This window comes from Sinocyclocheilus rhinocerous, unplaced genomic scaffold (assembly GCF_001515625.1).
Source record: "Sinocyclocheilus rhinocerous isolate Xijiao unplaced genomic scaffold, SAMN03320098_v1.1 scaffold1595, whole genome shotgun sequence".
NCBI lineage: Eukaryota > Metazoa > Chordata > Actinopteri > Cypriniformes > Cyprinidae > Sinocyclocheilus > Sinocyclocheilus rhinocerous.
Genome location: NW_015655715.1, coordinates 437260 through 450945, shown reverse-complemented (window position 1 = coordinate 450945; position 13686 = coordinate 437260). Strand labels below are relative to the sequence as shown.

The 13686-nt window shown below is 36.5% G+C and overlaps 1 protein-coding gene across 1 annotated transcript; it reads left to right on the top strand.

Moving 5' to 3' along the window:
- Positions 1-692: 692 nt before the first annotated feature.
- Positions 693-12750, top strand: LOC107718899 (integrin beta-6-like). Its single transcript, XM_016526155.1, has 15 exons — positions 693-840; positions 1796-1875; positions 2185-2383; positions 2659-2905; positions 3140-3305; positions 3400-3561; positions 4300-4395; positions 4766-4900; positions 6516-6781; positions 6857-7008; positions 8034-8256; positions 9355-9449; positions 11764-11880; positions 11976-12142; positions 12254-12750. The coding sequence occupies exons 1-15, from the start codon at positions 786-788 to the stop codon at positions 12341-12343; spliced, it is 2250 nt and encodes a 749-aa protein (XP_016381641.1). The 5' UTR covers positions 693-785; the 3' UTR covers positions 12344-12750.
- Positions 12751-13686: the final 936 nt, after the last annotated feature.

Genomic DNA, 13686 nt, shown 5'->3' with positions numbered 1-13686 from the left:
CCATGTTAGCCTAATATTTTACAACTAGAGAGTATCTAAATGCATTTCATCTTCATTTTGAACAAGATATATCATTTAAAACCAAACAAACAACTTCTTGATATCTTTGGTTGTGCCTGCAAAGTGTGTTTGGGCTATATTTCTTTCAAATAAATGCCATTTGATTTCACATTTTGTTACCTAATGCAATGACAGACATTTTATTTTCCAAAATGAACAGTTCGATATATGTTTTGCTTATTTCTCAGCGTTCGAGGTAATATAGCCAGTCTCGCTCTGAATGTCGTAACTACACCACATAAAACTATATTTGCAGAAGTGAGAAAGACATCTGAGTAAAAAACGCCACATAACCATAGAAAGTGCCACACTAACACGTCTTTAATATATTAAACAAACTTGGTCAAGTCTAGACTAAGAAAAAGGCAGAACTTCATCAGAATTGTATCGCTAAATAAAATATCTCTGTCGATAATTGTACTTCATTTAAGTCAGTGTACCATTTCTTACTAATAAGCGTGATGTCAAGAGCGTTAGAGAGGTGGTTGTGTTGTGACACCTGAATTTGTGTGAGATGCCTGCCGTTGTGAGAGAGAGTGGCTTACCTGTTCTGTTCTCTCTTGCACGGAAGTGCATATAAAGGTTGGGCAGGTAAGCGCACGCGCTGAGTCTGACTGTCCAGGTGAGCTCAGACCTGCTCGCGCTGCATGATCGCATCCCGCGTTTGTTTGCGTGTGAATATGAACTGTCTTTTTTTCTCCTGTGATCAGAAACCGTGAGGACTAATGGGGATTGTTTCACTCTACCTTGTCCTTCACTTCTGGCTTGCCACTGTCGGAGGTAAGACTGAGGGAAAATTTCATCAATCACACACATACTTACAGTAGCCTACATACGAGCAGTTTCGTTCCTCGTTCAGCTTTTAATTCCGGCTTTAAACTTATTAATCATTTGGGACAATTGAAGGCAAAAGTTCGGCAGGCTTTTTTTCTAGCCCATTTACTTCATTATGTTAATTAAAGTATTTGTTTTAAAAGATTTAGTTATTTTGAAAATCTGCATCAATATAACAACACCTTATTTAGATTATGTAAATCTGTCAATTAAAATGTTCTGTGGAGATAGTTTCTGTTATTTACATTTAAATTGTTTAATATTATGAGCTTCGCCTCGTGTTTTCATGAGAAATATGTAAATAGTTCTTGTTACTGTAATTATATAAATATTCATTATATGAAGATTCACAAAATAATCACATTCAAATGTCTCTTAAAACTTGGTACATGAAACACAACAAGTGTTACTGTCAACTAATTGTTCATTTTAATAGAGGAACAAACTTATCCTGACATCACAAAACAATGATATGCATAAAAATGGTAAACAGTCCAAAAAAAAAAACATAAATGCTACCATTCATGCCCCAGTGCATGCTGGGAGGACAGAGAATGGGACTGAACCACAAACCCACTTTCTTTTTCTAGTGTAAGCATATTTGAACTTACAAATGTGTCAGTTCATCTCACCTGCTGTTTATAGATTTCACTTAAAAAGACCTCATATTGTTGTAATAGAAAAGTAAAGCTGCAGTTCATGCAAGTGAAGAAAAACAACAAATTGATTTAAGAATAATTTTTAGTGTACTTTTAGTCTACTTGTTGCTCAGACTACTTTTTGGCAGAGAGCAAAAATATCAGCTGACTTTCTATGGTTTTAATGTTGCGTGAGAAACTTTGCAGCATTGAGAAAAGCGAACCGCATCCACAAACCACGCTGTGCTGTGTCGTGTGTACAGGGATGTGTTCTCAATTTAACGCTCTCTCCTGTGACGAGTGTCTGCAGCTGGGGCCACAGTGCGCCTGGTGCACACTACAGGTAATACGACTGCTTTTGCTTTCAACATTTTTCAGAATGCAGTGAAAAAACTCTTTATATACTTTATATACTGTAGCAACAATGATAGTAAATTATTTTTCACGTCCTCTTTTTAATTTATTAAAAAAATTGCCATCAGGAAGGTGCATAGAACACCAAAATATATTTTTAAGAGAGGTTTTGTCCCATTGTCAATTTTGAATAATTATTTTTTTATTATAATTTTTAGTTTAACTGTTTTAGTTAATTATGTCACTATGCAACACTCTAAAGTGTTACCAACAATAATTAAAATGACTGTTTATCTAGAATTTCACCGACTTTTTCTCAATCGACGAGAGATGCGACACACCAGAGGCTCTTCTTCAGAAGGGCTGCTCCGGCGAATTTGTGGAGTTCCCCGTCACGAATGTCAAAGTGCTGAAGGATCAAGGCTTAGGAAAGAGTGCCAGCCACACTAATGTTTCATACATCGCACCGCAGAAGATGCACCTCCAGCTTAGGCCAGGTATAAAAATGGGTGACACAGATTTGAAAATCAAAGAAATGTCTCTCTCTACCCACAGCTGCTCCTCTGCTGTTGAGGTACTTCCCCTGATGGTAAGATTAGAAAGATTTAGTCATTCAGAGACAGAAAACCAACTATAGATTAACTACATAATGTCTACAGATTATAGTGGGTGCCGAAGATCACTCTGACCTGGAAAACATTTGTACCACACTGGAATCTTAAAATGTAAACTTGTGCCATTTTGAGCTTTATTTGTCATTTCTCCTCTACAGGAAGTCAGCTGACCTTTCAAATTCAAGTGCAGGAACCGGAGGACCATCCGGTGGACATTTATTACCTGATGGACCTGTCAGCGTCTATGATTGATGATCTGAAAATGATCAAAGACTTGGGTTCGACGCTCTCCAAAGAGATGGCTAAGCTTACCAGCAAATTCAGACTAGGATTCGGTTCCTTTGTGGAGAAACCAGTTCTGCCTTTCATCAAGATAACACGCGAAGAGTTGGCCAATCCCTGCAGGTGATTCCCATAATACACCAGCTTAGCCAGATCTGAGGGGTCTGCAGTATAAACCCAAGAAGTAAGATGGATGGGACATCAGTGGGGGGAAAGTGTGATTTAATTTCAACCAATCATATTTATGACCTCTGAGATCAGTGATTTACGTCACATGACATCATCTTCCATTTAGAAGTGAGCGATGAACCGTTTCAGACAATAGAAACCCATTTGTATCCCTTTTCTCTTTTGCAGGAGTGTTGATTATGAATGTCTCCCCACATTTGGATACAGACATCTTCTGTCATTAACAAGCAGTACTGACAAGTTTAATGAGATCATCTCAAAGCAGCAGGTATCGGCGAACATGGACGTGCCAGAGGGCGGTTTTGACGCCATCATGCAGGCTGCGGTGTGCGGAGTGAGTCGGTTTCCACAGACTCCCTTGAAATCCTTTGCTTTTATGGAGGGATGTCATTTTGTTCCAACTTCTGGAAATGTCCCTCTCAACGCAGGACAAGATTGGCTGGCAGAACAATTCCATGAAGCTGCTGGTGTTCGTGAGCGATGCAGATTCTCATTTTGGGATGGACAGCAAAATGTCCGGCATCGTTGTCCCCAATGACGGAGAGTGTTACCTGGATGACAACAATGAGTATTCCATGACTGCCCATCTGGTAAGGTGAAGTCTGCAGCTTCAATTCCTGAGTAATCAGGAAATTTGGATCACTTAAAGGAATACTCCGGGTTACAATAAATAGAAATGAACCTCAATGGACATTTTTCATTTGATACTAATAAAAAAGAGGCTGTGAGGGATAGATGTAGTTTTTGGAAACACATATCTTCAGTATTTCACTCACGGCCTTGTTTTCATTTGCATCAAAGAAAACCAGGGCTGCTGCGCATCGTCAAGAAAGCTTATCATTTGCACATTTGCAAGCCTTAAGCCAATAATATAATATAATATAATATAATATAATATAATATAATATATATGTTTTTGTAAAGCTGCTTGAAAATATTTTTATTTTAGGCAAAAATATTAATATAAAATTTATAATAAAATAAAAAAGACACCATTTTATTTGTCAACTACTTACAAAAGCATATGGGAAAAATAGAAAATAAAGCTTATAATTTTGTGAAAGCATATCAAGTAATAATTCAGAGTATTATTTTTTTAGATGTTGTAAATATAACTTAAGTTGTATTTAACCTGGAATATTCCTTTACAAAGTCCAAAACAGTATTTAGTAGTTCTCGTTTAATTATTGTATTTTAAACCTAAATTAATTGAATAATGCTTTTTAAAACAAATGAACGTAGTTCCGTCCTGTCTCCTGTAGTATTTTTTCTGAATTTGTTGTCTGACTGGATGCCTTGATTTTGGTACTTTTGTCCTCTATATTTAGGAGTACCCAACATTAGGGCAGCTTGTCGACAAACTGGTTGAAAACAATATCCTCCTCATATTCGCTGTGACCGACAATCAGAGACAGAACTATGAGGTGAGAAAAGAGCAAGGGATTTTTCTCTTCCATGTTTATTCATTTTAGGCCACAATGAGGCAAACAAAAGGGCATGTGTTTTTCTGTGTATGTGGAACCTGAGAGGACCTGTGAAGAAAGATATATCAGTGCGTGAATAGACTGCATGAATCACTAGTGTATTCAATTCTCTTTACAACATGTTCAAACAAAGTCTTTATCACATCACCCAGACCGACCTCTCATGACACAAATATTTGATGTTTTCTGAGTTCTCCTTTTCTTTCGTCTTCCCTCCCTTTCTCCTTATCGCTCTCCCACATCTCAAATTCTGTGGCTACTCTCCAGGAGTTTGGAGTTGATGTTTAACCACCTTCTGCCTTTCTGATAGAATTATGCAAGTCTGATTCCTGGTGCTACTGTGGGGGTGTTGGCATCCGATTCAAGGAACATTCTGGAACTCATCATGACCTCATATAAGGTACAAGAATGCATATTAGTCTTCACAAGACTCACTGTAACAAGGGTAATGTGAGAGTGTTCCTGGAAGGTTGATGGAAATGGCCCTATTAGGCAAACATTCACACATTTAATGGTCATGCACGTGTTCTTTATGCTTTGCAAACTTGAGCATTTGGATTTCTGCGGTCTTTTGAATGTTTTGCAAATTCTGATGATTTAAGAAAATGTTATTTAGCAGGCTGACACAGACAAGGTTTTGAGCGATGTAGTGATAGGAAGCAATAGTTAAAATGGGTTAATATTTTGCAGTATTTGACATCATTTTTCAGAAAAAGCTTTTGAATTCTATCTGTAAAATTCCTAGCTCCTATTGCAAATGAAAATTAAATTAGAAAAACAATATTTAAAATAAATATATACTGCATATATATATATATACTGTATTGAGGCCAGCAAAAAAAAAAAAAGATCATGGTAATTAAAAATCTGAATTCTGAGTTGGCCTATACACACACACACACACACACACACACACACACACTGTTAATCATTGAGGAAATATAAAAAAGCAGAAACCAAATGATTAATGAATAAGTTGCATAAATTACCAAATAATCATTGAGTGTGAGAGGATTACTTTTTGAGAATTATTTCTCGCGCAGCTATACATCTCATCTGTTCACCATTTCCCTTAACCCCCCTCTGCTCTTTTTCTTGAGAATCACTGTGTTCACAGAGCATGTCCGCACTAGTTCTACGGCTGTTGTTTGATCTCTTCATCTCCATTCTCCATCCCCCATTCTCTCTTACCTCTGCCTGTACTCTAATTTTCATTACACCCCTCGAGAAACTACCTGAGGGCTGCACATCCCGGCCTACCTGACACAGGCCCCCTATGGTGCCGTATTATGGAAGTGTAAAGTCTGTGACAAACCCCAGTAAATAAGCTAGAATAGACTATTTGAATTTGAAGTTGACGGTCTAAAATCTCTCTGGACGTGTTGGCACCTGGTGTGCTCGTATTGCTGACTCTGCACAGGAGTCATCCTGACACATGATGAGCTGCTCAGGTGCTTCATCTAACAGCTTACCACATACTTACATAACATTATTGAATTGTTGATCCTGACTGGCTGACACAGGGTTTGGATGATTTGTTTTCTATAATACCCAGCTCTATGAAGTACTCGATTCTGATCAAATGCAGCATTATATAATGACCACTAAACATGATTTCCTACATAGCTGTGCTAGTTTAATATCTCGCATGTCACTCTACTGTGATCTCACAAATGACATTTTTTATTTATTTGTTTTATTTTGTATTTTGCTCTGTTTTTGTTTTGTTTTGCCTAGCAAAAAAAAAAAAAAGCCTGTCATGTGTCAAGTATCTGTTCAATGAAATCACAAACGTGTCACACGCAAGTATGATATATAATGCAATGATTATAATGTTATTATAGGTTGTTGCTCTCATTGTGCTGTACATAACAGCTTTATGTGTTTAAACAAATCAAGCTGCTTGTCCGTTACAAACAAACCTCGCCAAACAAGTTGGACATGTTTTGAAAATATTTGCTCAATATGTTGCCCAATATGTCCTGATTTCTGTGAAATTTTTTTGAATCATACACAATTTCTCAAAGAAATTGAAACAAGAGTGATCTTTTTTCACTCAGGTATCTTTTAATGTTACGGTCGAGTTAAAAGGCTGTCTTGCTGGTCCACGGCACTTTTCCTTGCGGCCGGTGGGTTTCCAAGATGCCCTGGAGATCGAACTGGAGTCTCAGTGTGCGTGTGACTGTCATCAAACCCCTGAAGCGAACAGTGCCTACTGCAGCCGAGGGCGTGGGGCGCTGGAGTGCGGCGCCTGTGTGTGTGATCCAGGCTTTGTGGGGACGAAGTGTGAATGCACAGAGGGCCAAGAACAAATCAGTGACTGCAGGTGAGAACAAACATCATGGAGTGTTTCCTGCGGGGCACGCAGACATATTTTAATGTATGATTATGTGTGTGGCAGGGCACATGAAGGTGCGGAGATATGCAGCGGCCTGGGCGAGTGTTTCTGCGGACAGTGTGTGTGCCACCCGTCCAGTTTCGGTCGCGTGTATGGGCTGTACTGCGAGTGCGACAACTTTTCCTGCCTCAGGTTCAGAGGAGAGCTTTGTGGAGGTCAGTACCCAGTGTGACCCTGTCTCAAGGTTTGAGTGGAGGAAAAGAAAGCGCTGACACAGTGGGAGGGATATTTGATCTGCTCTTGCACTGTGGAATGTTAATGAAAGAATAACACGCTGATAATTGCCAAAACAGTTGCTGTACTCGGGAGGACACGGGCTGAAGGGTTTTAAATGGCCATCCCATGTTTGTATTTATTTACATATCGATGCGAGTGTGCAATGTGAGGTTTTTATATTTACTTTAGGGCTGTCAATATAGCTTGATAATCATAACAATTATCAAGTGTGATAAATTTTTATTTTTTTAAATTATTAAATTAATAAAATAATTCTGTAATAAGGAATTTTCTTACTATTGGATTCAAGTTTGAAGCTTTTGTCTTAAAAGTGTAATTTTTTCAGTATATTCTGAATCAGTATATTATGTAATTCATAAATTTATGAACTGACAAAACTGATTTATAATTAATAATTACTTTGTAATTTACTTGAATTTGTATACTTTTTTATTTATTTTTTACATTTTAATGTCTCATGCTCACAAAGGCTGTATCTCATATGCTCACCAAGTCTGAATTTATTTGATTAAAAATACAGTAAAAACGTTACTATTGGGAAATATCATTACAATGAATTTAAAATAGCTGTTTTCTATTTTAATATATTTTAAAATGTAATTTATTCCTGTGATGGCAAAGCTGAATTTTCAGCACCATTACTCCAGTCTTCAGTGTCACGTGATCCTTCAGAAATCATTCTGATATGCTGATTTGCTGCTCAAGAAACATTTCTTTTTATTATCAATATTGAAAACAGTTGTGCTGCTTGATATTTTTGTGGAAACTGTGATACATTTTTTTTCAGGATTATTTGATGAATAAGAAAAGTTCAAAACTTTTGTGGTATAAATGTCTTTACTGTCACTTTTGATCAGTTTAATGCTTCCTTGCTGAATTAAAGTATTAATTTCTTTTTTTAAAATTATTATTATATATATTTCCTGTATGTGTGTTTGTGTAGGTCATGGGGAATGTGACTGTGGCGAGTGTGTGTGTCACAGCGGTTGGATGGGAGAGTTCTGTAATTGCAGCACCAGCAACAACTCATGTGTGTCTCCGGATGGTTCCATCTGCAGCGGACGGGGCAAGTGTGTGTGTGGGAAGTGCGAGTGCACCGTTCCCGGAGCCTCAGGAGAGTGGTGCCAAAGGTGCCCAACCTGTGGAGATATCTGTAGTTTACCCAGGTAAAGACATCCATGTGCATCTGTGACTGAAGCTGAGTTTCATAATGAATATGCAGCATTTAAAGGCATTTATTTTGGCTACAACCTGGTTTGAATCATTGTGGGCCGTCTGATATTAGTAATAAGCAGTTCAAGAAATTGTGACACATTGTGTACAATAAACTGCAAAAAATAAATAAATAAAATTAAAAGAAAATCATGGGATAATAGTACTTTTTTTTTTTAAGTTTTGTCATTTTCATAATTTTATTATTTAAATGGCCTGATTGGAAGAATATTTTGTATAGTTTTTTATATAACTATTATCATTAATACATGTAAAGAAAATGTGTTTCTTATCGCTTGTTTTAAATGGATGCAGAGCACTTTCGGCTGTCATAATGTAGGTGCTAAATGAAATCCGTCTTTACATGACAAAAACTAACTAGTAATCCAACTTCCACTTTTATGCAATTAAAAAAAAAAACAAGACATCAATGTAATATAACTTGAGCATTGACACTGCATGTCTTCACCTCACCGCAACCTTTCCCTGTATTTTCCTCATGACTCTTGCGTTTGTGTGTGTGTGGGCAGCTCTGTGTGTTTTTATGAATCAGAATCAGAATGAGCTTTATTGCCAGGTATGTTTACACATACGAGGAATTTGTTTTCGTGACAGAAGCTTCCACAGTGTAACAGAATGACAGTGACAGAACAAAAAACACAGATAATAAAAAATAGAACAAGTAAATAAGGAATAAAAATATATAAATTGACAGTTGTATGTGCAGGTATATTACAATAGACAGTTTTTGTATGTACAGGTACTGTATATTATGTGCAAGTCTTCCTCTTGTCCACTCATTTCCAGTGGGCATATATAAGCACCAAAAGGCCTGTGGCAGCTCTGCAGTATTGCATTTCCTTCCCACTAAAGGTCCTGTCACCCTGTGGGTCATTTGACTCTGTGATAGAGCGATACAGAGAGATTGAGACTGAAAATGAAAGAGAGCAGCTCTGGAAAAAAAAATCACAAAGAACACGAAGCTTCCTCTAGAGACAAACTCTCTCGGTGGGCTCGACAGCTTTTTTTTATGTTGTCTTTGTGTCCCGCAGGTCTTGTGTGGAGTGTTACCTCAAAGCTAAGGACCCGTCGGACGAGTGTGCCGTAAAGTGCAACTCCCTACATGCCACTGTCAGCAATTCCACAGGTCAGAATCCATTGTTTTGTTCTCTGCAGTGTCCGTTTATCAGTGGTCACATGGTAACTTTTTGGCATTATTTACTCCCCTCACGTCATTCTAAACCTGTATATTACAAGTCTTCTGACTCTTATAGACAATTATATGATGCTTTCTATGGCAAGATGTTTTAACATTTAATCTATAAAATGTACTATCTATTTTCATGCTACTAGTAAAATTTTTAGCTAAAAGTATTTATTCCATTGGGTACTAATACTTATTTGTTGGATAGCCTACTAGTGCTTATACTTTAGGTACTACTAGTACCTTTAAAAAAACTAGTACTTATTCATTACATACTTGTACATATTTCAATAGTGACTAGTAACTATTCTGTACTTAACTATTCGTAACTATTCCTTACTAGCAACACATTTCAAATTTTTGCTATTGACTTCTATAGGGATCTGTCATTCAGATATCAGCTCTTCAGTTCTGACTAGTATGTATTGCAATTGTGACTAGTACAAATTTTGGTAACACTTTATTTTAAGGTGTCCTTGTTACACATGTTACATGTACTTACTATTATAATAACAATTAATTATGCATAATTACATGCAAGTAACCCTAAGCCAAACCCAAATGCTAACCCTAACCATATAGTAAGTACATGTAGTTAATTAATATTACTCGGTACTTAAATGCATAATTACACTGTAACAAGGACACCTTAAAATAAAGTGTAACCCACATTTTTTTTTTTTTCTAGTAGTTATTCATTAGGTACTACTACTTATTTGTTTTAAGATACTAGTACTTACAGTACTTAATCATTAAATACTAGTACTTATTATTAGATACTTGTACCTATTAAATAGATACTTGAATTTACTATTTATTCATTAGATATTAGTTCTTATTTATTAGATACTAGTACTTATTGAGTAGCTACTAGTACTTATTCATTAGGTAGTAGTACAATGTTTTTTAGATACTAGTACTTCTTCCAAATGTTACCAGTAAGATTTTTTATTTTATCAGTAAGATTTTAATTGAACCCTTCATAGGCCATTCTGACTAGTCATAACATAAGACAAGTTAAAAAACCGTTGTGACTAGTATAATAAGATTTGTTACTAGTAACAATTACAAAAGTTACTAATGTGTAATAAATAAGTACTTGTACCTAATGAATAACTACTAGTATATATTAAATAGGTACTAGTATATAATGTAAAGTAATAGTAATGCATTTAATAAATAAGTACTAGTATCTAATCAATATTTACTAAGTACTATGTAAAAAGATACTAGTCTCTGTTGGAATACATACTAGTCAGAGCTGAATAGTTGATATCTGAATGACAGATCTCTATTGAAGTCAATGGTAAAAATTTGAAATGTGTTAGTAGTAACAGTAGAATTGGTACTTGTCACAATTGAAATAATTACTAGTATCTAATAATAAGTACTAGTATCTTTAAAAAGTTACTAGTACCTAAAGATGGAATAGATAATAGTAGCTAACAAAATAAGAACTAGTAACATGAAAATAGATACTATTACGTTTTAATGATTAAATGTTAAAACGGCTTCCCATATACTTTCATGTTGATTTCTTCCAAAACCTCAAAATTTGTCTTCATATACTCCTTTACACACACATACAAAGCAGACATCTTTTAGTTCGGCCCTCTTGACACTTCAAAAAGGGAAACATGCTACTTAGCTTGTTGTGTGGAGAGCCTATTGTTGGGGCCCATTGGGTTTCAAAACCCTCGAGTGTCTATACAAGATCAGCCTATTATATGATCACAAGCCACTGGTGCTGTGGAGGCTGCCTCTATACTCTCTCTGACTGGGAGACAATCAAAAGACACAAAACACTGTCTGTCTTTGATAAAGACACAAGACAGACAAATGAAAGAGATATAAAGAGACTGAAGGGAATGAAAAAGACTGTATTTTTGAGAGGGGTAATATCATACATGCATGACATGGTACATATTTAAAGGGATTTGGAAAATATTAGCTTTAATTTTGAGGACAAAAATGTAGTAAGGGATCTGATTTTATCCATCAAGAGTTGATTGGATTGTGAAAAGGGGTTATTATAGGACATGTGGTTGGGAAGGAGGGGTTTAAAATATAAGAGGTCTTGGTGATGTCATCAGAAAAAAAAATAGTTTTAGAGGCGGACCTATTATTTTTTGATTAAGGATTCAATATTTGATTAAAGAAAACTTTGTTTTCTTTTTGATCATTCAAGACCATGTATTAAGAAAATAAAAAGGATCTATTTTGATTTTATGTTAAAATATTATATTTTTATTGTCAGATTTTGAGGAGAGTCGGGCGGCATTGTGCACCTTACAGAGTGAGGACCACTGTCTACTGTCTTTCAGCTTGGTGGACAGTGATCATGGCAGCATCATTTACAACCCCAAGCTTTATGGTGAGACAATTTTTTTTTATACATGAACATATATAGTTTAACTTAGAATAAAGTTACATTTTATTTTTTAAATTGTTTGTATAATTATCCTACAGACTGCCCTGAGCCGCCAAATGCTCCGTTGATCGCTCTGGGCGTGTGCATGTCTGTCCTCATTATTGGCATTACTCTCCTTGTGATCTGGAAGTTTCTTGTTTCTGTCCATGACCGGAAAGAGGTTGCCAAGTTTGAAGCAGAGAAGGCAAAAGCAAAATGGCAGTCGGTATGATAATATTATCAAGAGAGCATTACACAGAATTTTCCATTCATTTTAATGTGTTAAGGGCCCAGTTTACTTTAAATAATTGTGTGTTCGTCCATCTTTTATCCCCAGGGCACAAATCCTCTTTTCAGGAGCTCGACATCAACTTTTAAAAATGTGACCTACAAAAGCGCAGGGCAGCAAAAGACTTATATTTCTTAGGGTTACTGACCAATTTTGTGTGTTGAAACACAGAAAGTAGGCTTCTATTTACCAGGAGCGATTACTGTTTTCTTCTGTATTATTTTATTTTCTTGTACTGTACAAGTGAGACACTGTGTGTGTGCGTGTGTGTGCTTGTGTGATTGTAAGCTGGGGTAAGGACTGTCAATTACTCGCAGTGAATTTATTTTAAAAACTGTAAATAATTTTACTGTGTTGTGCTGCTAAAAGTGCTAAAGGTACTGTTAAATCTGGGCAACACTGGATCTTCTTGTTTTACATGTAGCGTTTCTTGTTGTTAAACAAAATGTTTTTCTGTAGTTATTTGTGACAGATGTTTGTGATTGGTTAGTTGAGGCTGAGCCTTTTGTAATTAGATATTATGATTTTGCTGGATCAAATGTAAAAAAAAAAAAGTCAGTCTACTTCTTTTTTTGTAATATTTTTGGTGGTTTTCCATAAAAAAGGTTATCACATTATTTCGTTAAATACATCTTTACACAGTCAAGGTAAGGCAGTGTTAATAATTTCATATTTAAAATAGTCATTTCATGAGACTTTTTCTGCAACTGTAATTCCTGTGTAAATACATATATGACACTTCGTGCAGTGTAAATTAATCTTTTCGTGGAATATAAAGCACTGCAGCTTCTGTGTTGCATTTTGCAGTGCAGTGAGTTAAAAACATGATCTGTATTTTTAATGTAACATTTAATATACTTATTGCCTAGGGTGACCATACGTCCTCTTTTCCCCGGACATGTCCTCTTTTTGGACCTACAAAAATGCGTGCGCTGTAGTGCCGAAATTTGCACCCTGCCATTTTATGCACCCCCTAGTATTGGTAGGTTTAGGGGTAGGTGTGGGGGAGGGGTTAGGATTAGGGGTGGGGTTGAGATTCCCCCAGGTAGCGACTTCAACTAATAATCTGGCAGAGGTGCAGAATTCCGCACAACACTGGCCGGGTTTTCTTAATCCCGCTCCCGCTGAATTTCTGACCGCAACATGTGTTTCGCTCCCGAGATTTTCGTGCCCACTCCTTTAAACATTCTAATATTGTATATAATTTTGGGCATCAGGGAGCTGTTCTCAGGCTGCGGTGTATTTAAATATTTTTGAATGAGCGTTTGCGCCGTTTACTTTCACTTTCGATTTCGCGATCACAGGCACTCTGTGTAAAGGGAGCACATCTTACAAGATCAGATATTTGTCAATGAGCTCAGGATCTGTTGAGCAGCAAATACTCCAGCATGGTCTTGTCAGTCATCTCTCCTTATTCTCGACCTGTGATCAGTCAAAGCTAACTCCGGTAGCGCTTGTTGGATGCAGGGTTGCCAAGTCCG

Excerpts from the sequence above, each read along its gene's own strand:
- LOC107718899 (XM_016526155.1), top strand. The coding sequence starts at position 786 with ATGGGGATTGTTTCACTCTACCTTGTCCTTCACTTCTGGCTTGCCACT. Across the intron at positions 1,876-2,184 it reads GCGCCTGGTGCACACTACAG|AATTTCACCGACTTTTTCTC; the intron begins GTAATACGACTG and ends CTGTTTATCTAG. Across the intron at positions 12,143-12,253 it reads CAAAAGCAAAATGGCAGTCG|GGCACAAATCCTCTTTTCAG; the intron begins GTATGATAATAT and ends TTTTATCCCCAG.